At 37.3% G+C, this 15,403-nt stretch overlaps 1 protein-coding gene across 2 annotated transcripts in view; it reads right to left on the reverse strand.

The window, feature by feature from the left end:
• Positions 1-1,699: 1,699 nt before the first annotated feature.
• The window catches only part of LOC145457054 (uncharacterized), a 41,067-nt gene continuing 27,363 nt past the window's right edge, over positions 1,700-15,403 (reverse strand). For both annotated transcript variants that reach the window (XM_080335210.1, XM_080335209.1), the window contains one exon: positions 1,700-2,337. In XM_080335210.1, the coding sequence (XP_080191336.1) occupies positions 2,332-2,337 (6 nt within the window). In that variant the 3' untranslated portion in view covers positions 1,700-2,331. The remainder of the gene's footprint in view (positions 2,338-15,403) is intronic.

The following is a 15,403-nucleotide window of genomic DNA, read 5'->3' on the forward strand; positions in this document are numbered from 1 at the left end:
CTGGCTGCGAATAGACTCTGTGACCAAATACTATTTTATTCAAATCCAATTTTTTTGACGGCAATACCTCCGTTTCTACTGGTCGGAATTGAAGCAAATTTGAAGAACATAGTTTTTATAGACAACCTAATACTTTCATGGGGTGAACAGAAAAATTCAAATTTTTCGTCATTTATTTTTGTATAGTAAATAGAACTTTCCTCTCCCGTAGCAAGGCGGCTACTAGTTGGAATTGAACCAAATTTGGGGTGTAGGCTTAAGTTAGGTAACCTAACAATTTTATCAAGTAGCCCGTACGATTTGAGAAAAATAGTCATGTTTGAAGACCCCTTATGAACAGGGGTGTACGAGTTTTGAGCAAACCTTAAAAGGGTGTACCACGTCGAAAAAGGTTGAAGAGCACTGCAGTATTACACTTGAGATAACATTGTACCATATTGCTCGTTAACCTGTGCGTCAACCTGTCTGTACTGACCTATAAACTGGCATTTGTGATAGCTAGCCATCGGCTCATTGTAATTTGGATCTGTTACACCCCTGTACACCCCATCCGAGTGGTACACCCTTTGCGAATTCTGGTACACCCTAGGGTGTACGACCACCCCGGTTGAAGAGCACTGCTATAGACTACTTACTGCAGAATGCCACCCCCGTGGTCTTCTTCGTTAACTTGTTGTTTACAATTGTCGCATAATTTATCGATTTCCACATGATGATCGTCAGAGAATGACATTCTTTGCAATGATGTCGTCAAAAACGCGAAACTCCGTGCTGTCAAATTTGTATTACTAACCCCATCCGCTATACATTTAAACCTAACGCTGTAACATGGAATACAATGAATAAACCCACATTTTCTATTTAATACGCAACTTCTCGACAACGAACCGCATCTACCGCACTTACCACATATATATTATATATGCCTGTTGTATAACTTGAGGAGTGGGGTAGGTTGAATGAAAAAAAAGTTAGTAATGAGCTGCAGCTTGATACAGCATTAATGTACCACCAACCAGCATGCGTTGTAATTGCACTTTTAATTCAACTAAAAATATCAATTGATGAGCTGCCGAGATTCACCTCAAGGCTAACCAAGTCGTCAAAGAAAGTATACAATACAGTATATACATACGCTGGCTATATTGGCTGAAGCTACCGACGTTCACGTGCAAAGCATTAAGGACTAATACCTTCACCAGACAAGAATGGCCTATACTTATTAATCTATCTTATCCTCACTCATACGATTGTAAATCTTTTACAATGCCAACCCTGATCCACGTAGATAATTTCGAACGTTTATAATTTCACTCAACTGTTCACTATATTTACATTTACAGATAATATTGATATATTTAATCGAAATTCCCTTCCTCCTCGCGAAACAATGTGTAATGTGCAAAACAATGTACCTTCGCTAGTGATATCTTGCGCAATCGGCCAAGGACTTCATTGCACTGTACACTGTACAGTTCAGCACAGTACATTAGACCACATCACTGTGTTGCACACGGTACACTTCTGCCTTCCTTTCGTTCGATAATTCCTTCTACCGAGTTGCAGCGTAAACTATAGGCATACTCAACATCACGATCAGGGTGGACGTTGTTCGGTCAGTTGGAATAAATTGCGTAGTTTTGTAAACGGAGCGGTAAATCCTTTGATACGGGGCTTACAACAGCGAAATGCTCAGATATCCAGACTGCAATAACTTATCTAATCGATAGGCTTGCTTATTAGGCATGGCCTCGACTGCGAAGTGACTACCGAGTCGAGTTTTCGATGGAGTTTGGATCAGCACATGCATAATAAATGAATGTCAGGCACATCTCATATGACTACTGATGAGCTAGTTGTGATTGCCATCCGTAGCAATCAGTTGATGGACGTGGAGCGCATTATTGTACCAATAATCGCCATAAACACAAAACCTATTCCTATAGTTCAATGCTGATACCCAAGACAGTTGTGAGTTAAAGTTTGTCATAGAACTGTAGAACGAGAGTATCTTTTCCTTGAAGCTAAATATATAACTGTCACGTGAAAAAAAATATCATGGAGATAAACGAGTCACGCGACAACCTCTCATTGCAACTTGCATCATTCATGTACATTGTATATGGATTGAAGAAGAATAAGTATGAAGTATGAGTGTACACTGTACAGTATAAGCCTGTAAAATAGTATTTATGATTTTGTAACCGAAGATGTTGTCCCGTCGGAGTCGATTGTTCCAGTCGGTGATGATCATTCGACACCATTGAAAGAGTTGAATGCGGCTCCGGCGATGCTGGTGCAGTTACCGATTTAACCGTGTCGAAATCTTTGTTATGCCTGAAAACGTATAGCCTTTCTACTCAGTGTAAGATGCACGCATGCAGTATGCCATGCAGAGAGGAGAACCGTGAAATAGGCAACAAACTTCGCGTGTCTTAGCGGCGCTCCTGGTAAAGTCTCGGTGCGCCCAATTTGTGAACCGCTGGTCTACTGTATATCTATCTATCTATCTATGCCAGTGCTTTTCAACCTGTGTGACGGTTCGCACTGGTGCGAATGAAAAAAATTGCAGTGCGAATGACGAAGGTGGTGCGAACGGTGCGAATGAAAAATCCGGATGAGTGCGAATGAAAATTGTGAATAATTGTTCATTTTTCTGACGTGGAATAATTCAAATGAACCTAATAGAAAATGCAAGGGCCGTGTAACTGTTGCAGTTAACACGCAATTGTAAAAAATTGTTAACTGAACTTGACGCACCACTGATCGTAGCCCTCACAAGCCGTAGTGAATTATCGCTTTCGTATTATAATTATTACGTAATCAAAAGCCTGGTTTAGAAGCTGGTGTAGTTGCATACATACAGTAATATTTGTTGAATTTATGGCAAAGCTCCTGCCATAGTTTTTACATATCCAAAGGCACTGTGTTGGGTACTGTAGTCAATAAGCGAAACACGCAAAAAAATGGCTTGATCATGAAAATAAGCGGTCCTTTGGTTTGAATTCATGATAAGATTTGACCGAATGTTTTTTTTTATTCTGGAAAACATGGACGAAGACCGTTGGAATGAACTAGTGTAGGGGTGTGCAACACGCGAGTTCAGGCCTATGATATTCATTCATTTTGAGGCCAACACCTTCTGCATCGAATCACATGAACGCGTGAAGTTTTGGTCATCATACCACTGATGAAATGCGGAGCTGCTGTTAAAATACGGCGCCAAAAACAGCGGCGACAAAACCTTGGCCAAAAATCACCATCGTTGGATGGCCAAACCTTTCGATATGAATATGATCCGTTGTCGGCACGGAATAGTCCCGTTCTTGCAATCTGAGTAGACAGTAGTAGTATATACGATCGCTCGCGAACTAACGTTTTTTTGCATGGGGCTCTTATGGGCGGGGTGGCATGTCGCCTGGAAACCGGGGGTGGCATATCGCGCTTTTAGACCCCCCTCTCGGTCGCACATCGCCATTGGTTCTTATGGGTGCGCTCGCATGTCGCACTTTCCGGTATAGGCATCTCTCACACATCGCATGGAAAACTCATGTTGGCATATCGCGCTTTTAGACCCCCCTCTCGGTCGCACATCGCCATTGGTTCTTATGGATGCGCTCGCATGTCGCACTTTCCGGTATAGGCATCTCTCACACATCGCATGGAAAACTCGTGTTGAACCGGTGACGCTTTTCGATATATGCATCGCTCGACCGGTGTTAGTATAGCCATCTCTCGATCGGTAACCCTTTTCGGTATATGAATCGCTCAACCGGTGTCGCGGTGGTAATTCGTACTTTCGGGTATATACATCCCTCGATCGGTGTTGAATATGTATCAAGTAAATAGTCATGTGAATGAATCTTTGTTAATGTGTATATCATGAAAACTCGTGGTCGTGACTTGCCTTTTTTGCTATAGGCGGTGGCGGTGATTCACCTGTCGTGTATTCTTACGGGATCTTTGGTGATTTACCATGTGTTCTTACGGGCGTGGCGGTGATTCGCACTTTCGAGTATAGGCATCTCTCGCATATCGTATTGAAAACACGGGGTGGTGACTCGCCTTTTTTGCTATAGGCGGTGGCAGTGATTCGCCTGTCGTGTATTCTTACGGGATCTCTGGTGATTTACTATGTGTTCTTACGGGCGTGGCGGTGATTCGCACTTTCAGGCATCTCTCGCGCGGTGTTGAATATGTACGAGTCACCAACAATAACCGCACCAACGGAAACGCGGCTTGCAATAGGATTACGCGTGCGACCTATATTTCGAATGACCTGCGCGCTGAATTATTTCTCGTCCAGCCGCTACTATCGATTATTACACTAATCCAGTCAGTGCGAAATAGTTTGCTAAATCTAGGAATCACTTCCAAGGTAATATTTTGGTAATTAGTTTACCGCAGAGCCGGCGTAGACGGCGATTCGAATATCAACAATAACCGCGTTCGCAAACTAACACTTCAAAAAGATGTGAAATATTTGTAAAATCCTACGATCGCTCACAAGATACCACTTCCGGCATATCGATCTATCACTCAATACACAACCGAAGTTGAATTATAATTGAATGCGTAAATTTATCACCTCGACATCAAAATTCGAAAACAACAACTTGATGCTTTATGTTCTCACTCTAATTTCGTGATAAGTGTAATAAGTGTCGAATAACAGATACACCACCGGCGAGACTTGAATACCAACAAATTGTCACTTATTTCTATTCTAGCCGTAATCCTTTGTGAAGTTACCGCTTATTCAAAAAGGTGTGAAATATTTGCAAAACCCCGCGATCACTGACAAGATAATGTCTCGGGCATAACCGTTTTAGTGACTTGGTGTTAAATACATACCGATCGCTCACAAGGTAATATTTCGGTAATTAGTTTGTCACAGAGCCGTCGCAGACGGTGATTCGAAAACCAACAATTTGACACTTTCTGATGCTTGCTATATGTTTTGACACTTCGGAACGTGGTTGACTTTAGTTGTATGATAAGAATCATGCGAATATACAAGTAATGTGTCAATTTGTCAACTTGAAATGAAACTTACTACACAACTCAAGTTGATTCGTATCTGAATGTGTTAATTCGGTACAATTCTAATTATTTTGAGAAATCGTTTGATTCGACCGTAACCTGAATATTACTGACGCCGACTTTCAGCCGCATCGAATTATTCCCACATTCTGCGCCACTGTTTTCACACTTATAGAATCAATACCAACTATAACTCTACAAGAATCAAGAATCACAAGTATGTGCATTACACAGTTATTGTCTTTATTAACTTGAAATCAAACTCTTAACAAAAACACACATCTTATCACTCGTCAACTCTATCATGAAAATCCTCGAGTCCTTATCATCAAAAATGTTATAGCGCGGCGGCGGAATCCATTCGCGGGATGTACTAAAGTTAAATCCAGATAATCCAAAATGAAATATTTGGACTTTGACATAGTCTGAATTGAAATGTATTGACAAACATGACTAGCAACTTTGATCCAGTCACATTTCAAGATCATACTTCGAAACAATCCTTGAAACTTACAACTCTATTCACGACTGAGTTTTCCGTTTATCAAATAGAGTTTCAGTGAATACTATCGCGATATTTTAATGTGTTACTACACACAATAGAATCAATCAATGAAATAGCACCTGTTGTAAATATTTCTAACTTGACAACCACTTGTGCATACCGCGATCGACTTGTGACGCGATGAGTTAAATCGGAATATTTCAATCTATTTGTCGAAACCTTGAACAAACTATCGGGTTATTTTTTGTTGCAATCGAGTGAACGGAAATAGTATTACGTCTCGACATCTCACCACCTTACCATATTCAAAGAGTCAACCACGAAAACATTGTCAAGTAAATCCGTTTGTAACTTACCCAACCAACTCAAACAGTATCAGTATGAAAAACAGCCAAACATACACGAATCCATACAATCACTAAAACCTAAAATCCATAACAAGCTTGGCTGTATTCATATCCCTACGCATCTTTTTTTATTCAAATTGAAAAGTCGTTATACTATTCTGTAAGATAGAGGAATTACTACGCGGTATATTCTGCAAGACAAACTAATTACTACTCGGTATATTTTGAAAGACAAAAGTAATTACTTCTCAGTGACGGCGACTTGAGATTAACATAATATGTTTGAGTATACGAGATTTGACCGTCTGACCATCGTAGTTGAGAATTCATTTCTTACAATCGAACACAGGTGTTGTATCAAAAATTATCATGATGTAAACATAAGGATTGACACATTGATTTGACATATGAGATTTTGTAATAGTTGATCATTACTTTATTATTAAATTATTTGTGTTAATTAGATCCGCATTGTGGTAAATGTTATGACAACAACAAACTTTTCAGTACCAATGTTATTGACATATTAAGCTGTAAAACTATGTGTGTCTGAAATGTTCTTGATAGGAAAATTACTCCACCTTGGTAAAAATCACTCTGCGTATCGCGGATATCAGAAAATATTTCCAGTAACCAAGACTAAAGATGAAACGACAATATCGGTATTATTACATTCAGCAATCAGTACAATTATTAAAATCTATCGTTTGCGATAAACAGCACTAAAGATGTAATAATTCCGGTATTCATACATTGAACATCCGATACAAAATGCTTTATTATCCCGATTCCCAACGGGTAATTGAAACGACTATGTGTAGAATCAGTATATCACAATATCGTTACTATTGAATCCAACGATTTATTGTCGGAATTTGTGACAGAGAATTGAAACATATGCACTTTACAGAGTATGAAAATATCACTTTGAGTATCGAGTACCGTTCGAAGCTAGCGATCAATTCTTAATCATTTCAGTAACTCCCCATTGTGCGTGCTAAATGTAAAATATCGCGAGGTTATACACTCTAAGACTTTGATTATTGTAAAAGTAAATTGTGATATGTTTGTTAGATGCATCCAATTCAACTAGAAGTGTCTAGTGCCCAACACTCGTAATATCAAAAAAGTACTTGCTACTCTGTTATTTGCTAAACGTGTTTTGTATTGTTGTTCATTTCTAGTATTGATTGAAATCATTCTTGAACCCTCAAATAATAATTCCCGACATGAAACCAAGCCGCTGAAAGTCGTTACCATCACGAAGATACAATGTGTACGATGTTTGTCAAATGTGTCCTACCTGGCGAACAGAAAACAATTTTCACTAGCTTGGTAATGAAACCGAAGTCTCCATTCGATATTTTGTTTGTGTCAAATACTTTACAATGAACACATTTGCGTGGTTGAGCTTTACATCATCAAGCTGTTATTTGTAAATCAAGATTTCGGTAAACTTGTAAATGTATCGTTTAACTAACTGACATTTAGTGATTGGGGAACATACCAAACGATACACATCCATCTCCGAAATACTGCATTGATCTTAATTTCCATCATCGTGATAAGCGAAGTACATTTGTTTTGAATTCATAACAATAGGCTTTTCTATGGCATGATAAATTATTGACAAGTTCTGCTCAGAAGATTGGTTGCATATCACTAAAAATAATATACCACACATATTATTACTGTTACTCCATTCATCGGTATTTTTCCGTTGTCGATTTTCAAACGAGTAAAATTTATTACTTGAGTTGCTCTGCTTAATGTAAATGTAAACTCACCCGTCTTTCAACAACAAACAATGTTAAAAAAGTATGCAATCAAACACAACAAGTTTTACGATACTAATTATTATCCCACATAACCCATTTCTTACCGCAGCCATACGAAATATATTCATGTTACACGAAAATATTCGCTCATGCTACAAACCTGTACAATGATTGGTGGTGCTTTCAAACTGTTTCGATACCTCAAGAACTTTATTGTCTGAATGGTTGTTCATGTATCTTAATAATCAAGTAGTTCAACACATAACTAGTATTAACAGAAACACCAGAGTTGTTTACACAAAAGTTTGTATGTGTACAGTATGCGAATACCATGTGTAAGTCCAGCACAATTGTGGTATCCATACGAGTTTAGTTAACACAATTTACGACACCGAGGTCGCCTCATCTTTCGTAAGACAACAAACCAAGGCTTCAGGATATGTCCATGTCATAACAATAAATCAGCTACTCCAACAACAGAGTACATATGTTTTCTAGTTACGGTGCTTACATCTTACACACAATTCATCACATGGTTGTCCTCACAACAAAACAGCTAGAAGATATTATCATACAAAATGGTCGTTATAGTTTGCACACCAATGGTACATCGTACAAGTAACAAGTCTCGAGAATCCAGTTATTCAAAAAACGTGAAAGTGTTTCTACACCAAGTCGTTATGTTGACGAAAGCGTATATTGTAATATCATGATCGATTTGCATTCGTTGGTTACAAAATGTCACTACTCTAAATAATTTTTTTTCACTCAAACACAAACGCATACTTGTCACCATTCGTTTTCATCAAGCACGAGTTCAAGAAACTTACTACAACATGAATTGTTATTTTTATGTTGTGTAAATAGGTAATAATTAATTTTAGTAACAGTATATCAACATCATCGAGTTGTGTGAATAGATTTACATGTGGTCTTGTGGTTTCAATCGAAGTATACAGCACGGTCTAATGTAGAGTCATCTCTATTGTACAGCAACTCGGTAATCGAAATGCATTAAAATTTAAACAACGATCTTGTTTCGTCGCATCAAAAATATGTTTACTATCGCGATACTCTACACAGGCCGTGTAAATCCTTTTCACACTCGTAATAGTATACCAACAGCTACCGGCGACAACGTTTAACAATACCAACGACACTAAACATACGATACCTACCCAAGTAAAATTACCATTTTCACCTGGAGGTCGGTCGTTACCCGAGTAGAAATACCATTATCCTTTGGAGATTTATCGTTTACCCAGTGTAACAAACCTTTTTCATTTGGAAATATATTTTTTCTCTGGTTAACAAACATTTTTCACTTGGAAATATATTTTTTCTCTGGGTAACAATCCTTTTTCACTTGGAAATATATTTTTTCTCTGGTTAACAAACCTTTTTCATTTGGAAATATATTTTTTCTCTGGTTAACAAACATTTTTCACTTGGAAATATATCTTTTCTCTGGGTAACAATCCTTTTCCACTTGGAAATATATTTTTTCTCTGGTTAACAAACCTTTTTCACTTGAAAATATATTTTTTCTCTGGGTAACAAACCTTTTTCATTTGGAAATATATTTTTTCTCTGGGTAACAAACCTTTTTCACTTGGAAATATATTTTTTTCCCGGGTAACAAACCTTTTTCCCTGAGCAACAAACCATTTTCACTTGGTGATCCGTCGTTTACCCGAGTAAAAATATCATTTTCCTTTGGAGATTCGGCGTTTACCCAGTGTAACAATACATTTTTACTTGGAAAAATACTTTTACCTAGAGTAACTAATCATTTTCTCCTGGGTAACAAACCCTTTTCGTCTGGAAACTGTCATTTACCTGAGTACCAATACCGTTTTCACTTGGAAATCTATCTTCTCCCTGGGTAACAATATCATTTTCGTTTTGAAAACTGACAACCACACCGGCCAATTTGATATTTTTGTATATTGTTACAACGGACAGTGACAAAATATACACCAACAACGACTCCGATACATTTGTGTAATCGCATACTCACTTGTTCTGGTGCATCCCATCAAAATCGACGGTTAGCCACACACACACACACACACACACACACACACACACACACACACACACAATACCAATGCACTATTTCGATATGACTGCGATGTCCGGGTTCGTGCTTTAGATTTTCCAGAACCAATCCGTCTAAAGTTGTAATCCCCCGCCTTTGTTAACTGGTTGATACACGGATAACAATCTTCGGAAAATGTAGGAACGCATACTACCCATCGTGCTAACGATTCCAGGTTACTTGTGATTAATTTCCTTGCTCACCCTATACAGATTATACGTACAGCGATATGTAGTGGTAATCGGTTTGGTCAATACATATCGCCCCATTCAGTATGGAATTACAAACCCAATACAGGTCAGTTCATAACCGGATCCGGATATTCAATGCAAAGCGATAAAGCAGAACCAATGACCAAATGTAATTAAACATGTAGATTCACAACCCTTGATTTTTTTTTTCGTGAAAAATGACAATACATATCGAATATATATTTTACGATGGTTCAACCCTGCCAAGTATTCACGTAAATGTGGTTTATGACATTACATACAATGTATCAGTGTATCAATGTTGGGTGTTTATGCACACATCGGTATGACCCATAGACAATATCATCATACCCTCCAGGACTTCGTTATTGCATCGTGAGGTCAATAAAATCAATCGGTGGCATAGACGACAGAAGGCTTGGAGATCCAATGTAAAATTCAGACAAACAAACGGATATATTTGTCCATCTTGGTTATTCACTCAACTACCATTGGTGCTCTCGATACAGCGAACGGTACAGTATGCAACGCATATCATTAGAGTGATATATCCACAGATAAATATGGGGCCTGGCCACAATAATTGTATCGAGATTTAACCCAGATTACTATCCGTTCACTGATTCACTCGATGGTTTTAGCAACTTGTAACAACACAAGATAGATACGACTGGAATTACTAATATTCATAATGTTTATGATAAGTGTCGTTACCGATCGTTCACTAAGTCGATATGAATATTCAAAAAATCGGATATCACTACTCTCAACACCAGTGATTCGGTTTAAGTTTAAAATCGATTTGATAATGTAATCCAAGGTGTGTTTCTGTGGGATCTGATAACCTTTACGAGAGAGTGCTGTCTCTTTGACACATGAAACAATTATTATCAACCACACCTTGCGTGCATCGATTTGTCGGCGTCGTACAATTATTGTGGCCAGGCCCCATATTTATCTGTGGATATATCACTCTAATGATATGCGTTGCATACTGTACCGTTCGCTGTATCGAGAGCACCAATGGTAGTTGAGTGAATAACCAAGATGGACAAATATATCCGTTTGTTTGTCTGAATTTTACATTGGATCTCCAAGCCTTCTGTCGTCTATGCCACCGATTGATTTTATTGACCTCACGATGCAATAACGAAGTCCTGGAGGGTATGATGATATTGTCTATGGGTCATACCGATGTGTGCATAAACACCCAACATTGATACACTGATACATTGTATGTAATGTCATAAACCACATTTACGTGAATACTTGGCAGGGTTGAACCATCGTAAAATATATATTCGATATGTATTGTCATTTTTCACGAAAAAAAAAATCAAGGGTTGTGAATCTACATGTTTAATTACATTTGGTCATTGGTTCTGCTTTATCGCTTTGCATTGAATATCCGGATCCGGTTATGAACTGACCTGTATTGGGTTTGTAATTCCATACTGAATGGGGCGATATGTATTGACCAAACCGATTACCACTACATATCGCTGTACGTATAATCTGTATAGGGTGAGCAAGGAAATTAATCACAAGTAACCTGGAATCGTTAGCACGATGGGTAGTATGCGTTCCTACATTTTCCGAAGATTGTTATCCGTGTATCAACCAGTTAACAAAGGCGGGGGATTACAACTTTAGACGGATTGGTTCTGGAAAATCTAAAGCACGAACCCGGACATCGCAGTCATATCGAAATAGTGCATTGGTATTGTGTGTGTGTGTGTGTGTGTGTGTGTGTGTGTGTGTGTGTGTGGCTAACCGTCGATTTTGATGGGATGCACCAGAACAAGTGAGTATGCGATTACACAAATGTATCGGAGTCGTTGTTGGTGTATATTTTGTCACTGTCCGTTGTAACAATATACAAAAATATCAAATTGGCCGGTGTGGTTGTCAGTTTTCAAAACGAAAATGATATTGTTACCCAGGGAGAAGATAGATTTCCAAGTGAAAACGGTATTGGTACTCAGGTAAATGACAGTTTCCAGACGAAAAGGGTTTGTTACCCAGGAGAAAATGATTAGTTACTCTAGGTAAAAGTATTTTTCCAAGTAAAAATGTATTGTTACACTGGGTAAACGCCGAATCTCCAAAGGAAAATGATATTTTTACTCGGGTAAACGACGGATCACCAAGTGAAAATGGTTTGTTGCTCAGGGAAAAAGGTTTGTTACCCGGGAAAAAAATATATTTCCAAGTGAAAAAGGTTTGTTACCCAGAGAAAAAATATATTTCCAAATGAAAAAGGTTTGTTACCCAGAGAAAAAATATATTTTCAAGTGAAAAAGGTTTGTTAACCAGAGAAAAAATATATTTCCAAGTGGAAAAGGATTGTTACCCAGAGAAAAGATATATTTCCAAGTGAAAAATGTTTGTTAACCAGAGAAAAAATATATTTCCAAATGAAAAGGTTTGTTAACCAGAGAAAAAATATATTTCCAAGTGAAAAAGGATTGTTACCCAGAGAAAAAATATATTTCCAAGTGAAAAATGTTTGTTAACCAGAGAAAAAATATATTTCCAAATGAAAAAGGTTTGTTACACTGGGGTAAACGATAAATCTCCAAAGGATAATGGTATTTCTACTCGGGTAACGACCGACCTCCAGGTGAAAATGGTAATTTTACTTGGGTAGGTATCGTATGTTTAGTGTCGTTGGTATTGTTAAACGTTGTCGCCGGTAGCTGTTGGTATACTATTACGAGTGTGGAAAAAGGATTTACACGGCCTGTGTAGAGTATCGCGATAGTAACACATATTTTTGATGCGACACAAGATCGTTGTTTAAATTTTAATGCATTTCGATTACCGAGTTGCTGTACAATAGAGATGACTCTACATTAGACCGTGCTGTATACTTCGATTGAAACCACAAGACCACATGTAAATCTATTCACACAACTCGATGATGTTGATATACTGTTACTAAAATTAATTATTACCTATTTACACAACATAAAAATAACAATTCATGTTGTAGTAAGTTTCTTGAACTCGTGCTTGATGAAAACGAATGGTGACAAGTATGCGTTTGTGTTTGAGTGAAAAAAAATTATTTAGAGTAGTGACATTTTGTAACCAACGAATGCAAATCGATCATGATATTACAATATACGCTTTCGTCAACATAACGACTTGGTGTAGAAACACTTTCACGTTTTTTGAATAACTGGATTCTCGAGACTTGTTACTTGTACGATGTACCATTGGTGTGCAAACTATAACGACCATTTTGTATGATAATATCTTCTAGCTGTTTTGTTGTGAGGACAACCATGTGATGAATTGTGTGTAAGATGTAAGCACCGTAACTAGAAAACATATGTACTCTGTTGTTGGAGTAGCTGATTTATTGTTATGACATGGACATATCCTGAAGCCTTGGTTTGTTGTCTTACGAAAGATGAGGCGACCTCGGTGTCGTAAATTGTGTTAACTAAACTCGTATGGATACCACAATTGTGCTGGACTTACACATGGTATTCGCATACTGTACACATACAAACTTTTGTGTAAACAACTCTGGTGTTTCTGTTAATACTAGTTATGTGTTGAACTACTTGATTATTAAGATACATGAACAACCATTCAGACAATAAAGTTCTTGAGGTATCGAAACAGTTTGAAAGCACCACCAATCATTGTACAGGTTTGTAGCATGAGCGAATATTTTCGTGTAACATGAATATATTTCGTATGGCTGCGGTAAGAAATGGGTTATGTGGGATAATAATTAGTATCGTAAAACTTGTTGTGTTTGATTGCATACTTTTTTAACATTGTTTGTTGTTGAAAGACGGGTGAGTTTACATTTACATTAAGCAGAGCAACTCAAGTAATAAATTTTACTCGTTTGAAAATCGACAACGGAAAAATACCGATGAATGGAGTAACAGTAATAATATGTGTGGTATATTATTTTTAGTGATATGCAACCAATCTTCTGAGCAGAACTTGTCAATAATTTATCATGCCATAGAAAAGCCTATTGTTATGAATTCAAAACAAATGTACTTCGCTTATCACGATGATGGAAATTAAGATCAATGCAGTATTTCGGAGATGGATGTGTATCGTTTGGTATGTTCCCCAATCACTAAATGTCAGTTAGTTAAACGATACATTTACAAGTTTACCGAAATCTTGATTTACAAATAACAGCTTGATGATGTAAAGCTCAACCACGCAAATGTGTTCATTGTAAAGTATTTGACACAAACAAAATATCGAATGGAGACTTCGGTTTCATTACCAAGCTAGTGAAAATTGTTTTCTGTTCGCCAGGTAGGACACATTTGACAAACATCGTACACATTGTATCTTCGTGATGGTAACGACTTTCAGCGGCTTGGTTTCATGTCGGGAATTATTATTTGAGGGTTCAAGAATGATTTCAATCAATACTAGAAATGAACAACAATACAAAACACGTTTAGCAAATAACAGAGTAGCAAGTACTTTTTTGATATTACGAGTGTTGGGCACTAGACACTTCTAGTTGAATTGGATGCATCTAACAAACATATCACAATTTACTTTTACAATAATCAAAGTCTTAGAGTGTATAACCTCGCGATATTTTACATTTAGCACGCACAATGGGGAGTTACTGAAATGATTAAGAATTGATCGCTAGCTTCGAACGGTACTCGATACTCAAAGTGATATTTTCATACTCTGTAAAGTGCATATGTTTCAATTCTCTGTCACAAATTCCGACAATAAATCGTTGGATTCAATAGTAACGATATTGTGATATACTGATTCTACACATAGTCGTTTCAATTACCCGTTGGGAATCGGGATAATAAAGCATTTTGTATCGGATGTTCAATGTATGAATACCGGAATTATTACATCTTTAGTGCTGTTTATCGCAAACGATAGATTTTAATAATTGTACTGATTGCTGAATGTAATAATACCGATATTGTCGTTTCATCTTTAGTCTTGGTTACTGGAAATATTTTCTGATATCCGCGATACGCAGAGTGATTTTTACCAAGGTGGAGTAATTTTCCTATCAAGAACATTTCAGACACACATAGTTTTGCAGCTTAATATGTCAATAACATTGGTACTGAAAAGTTTGTTGTTGTCATAACATTTACCACAATGCGGATCTAATTAACACAAATAATTTAATAATAAAGTAATGATCAACTATTACAAAATCTCATATGTCAAATCAATGTGTCAATCCTTATGTTTACATCATGATAATTTTTGATACAACACCTGTGTTCGATTGTAAGAAATGAATTCTCAACTACGATGGTCAGACGGTCAAATCTCGTATACTCAAACATATTATGTTAATCTCAAGTCGCCGTCACTGAGAAGTAATTACTTTTGTCTTTCAAAATATACCGAGTAGTAATTAGTTTGTCTTGCAGAATATA

The sequence above is a fragment of the Botryllus schlosseri genome, chromosome 15 (genome assembly GCF_051294905.1).
Source record: "Botryllus schlosseri isolate E-star chromosome 15, Bs_hap1, whole genome shotgun sequence".
NCBI lineage: Eukaryota > Metazoa > Chordata > Ascidiacea > Stolidobranchia > Styelidae > Botryllus > Botryllus schlosseri.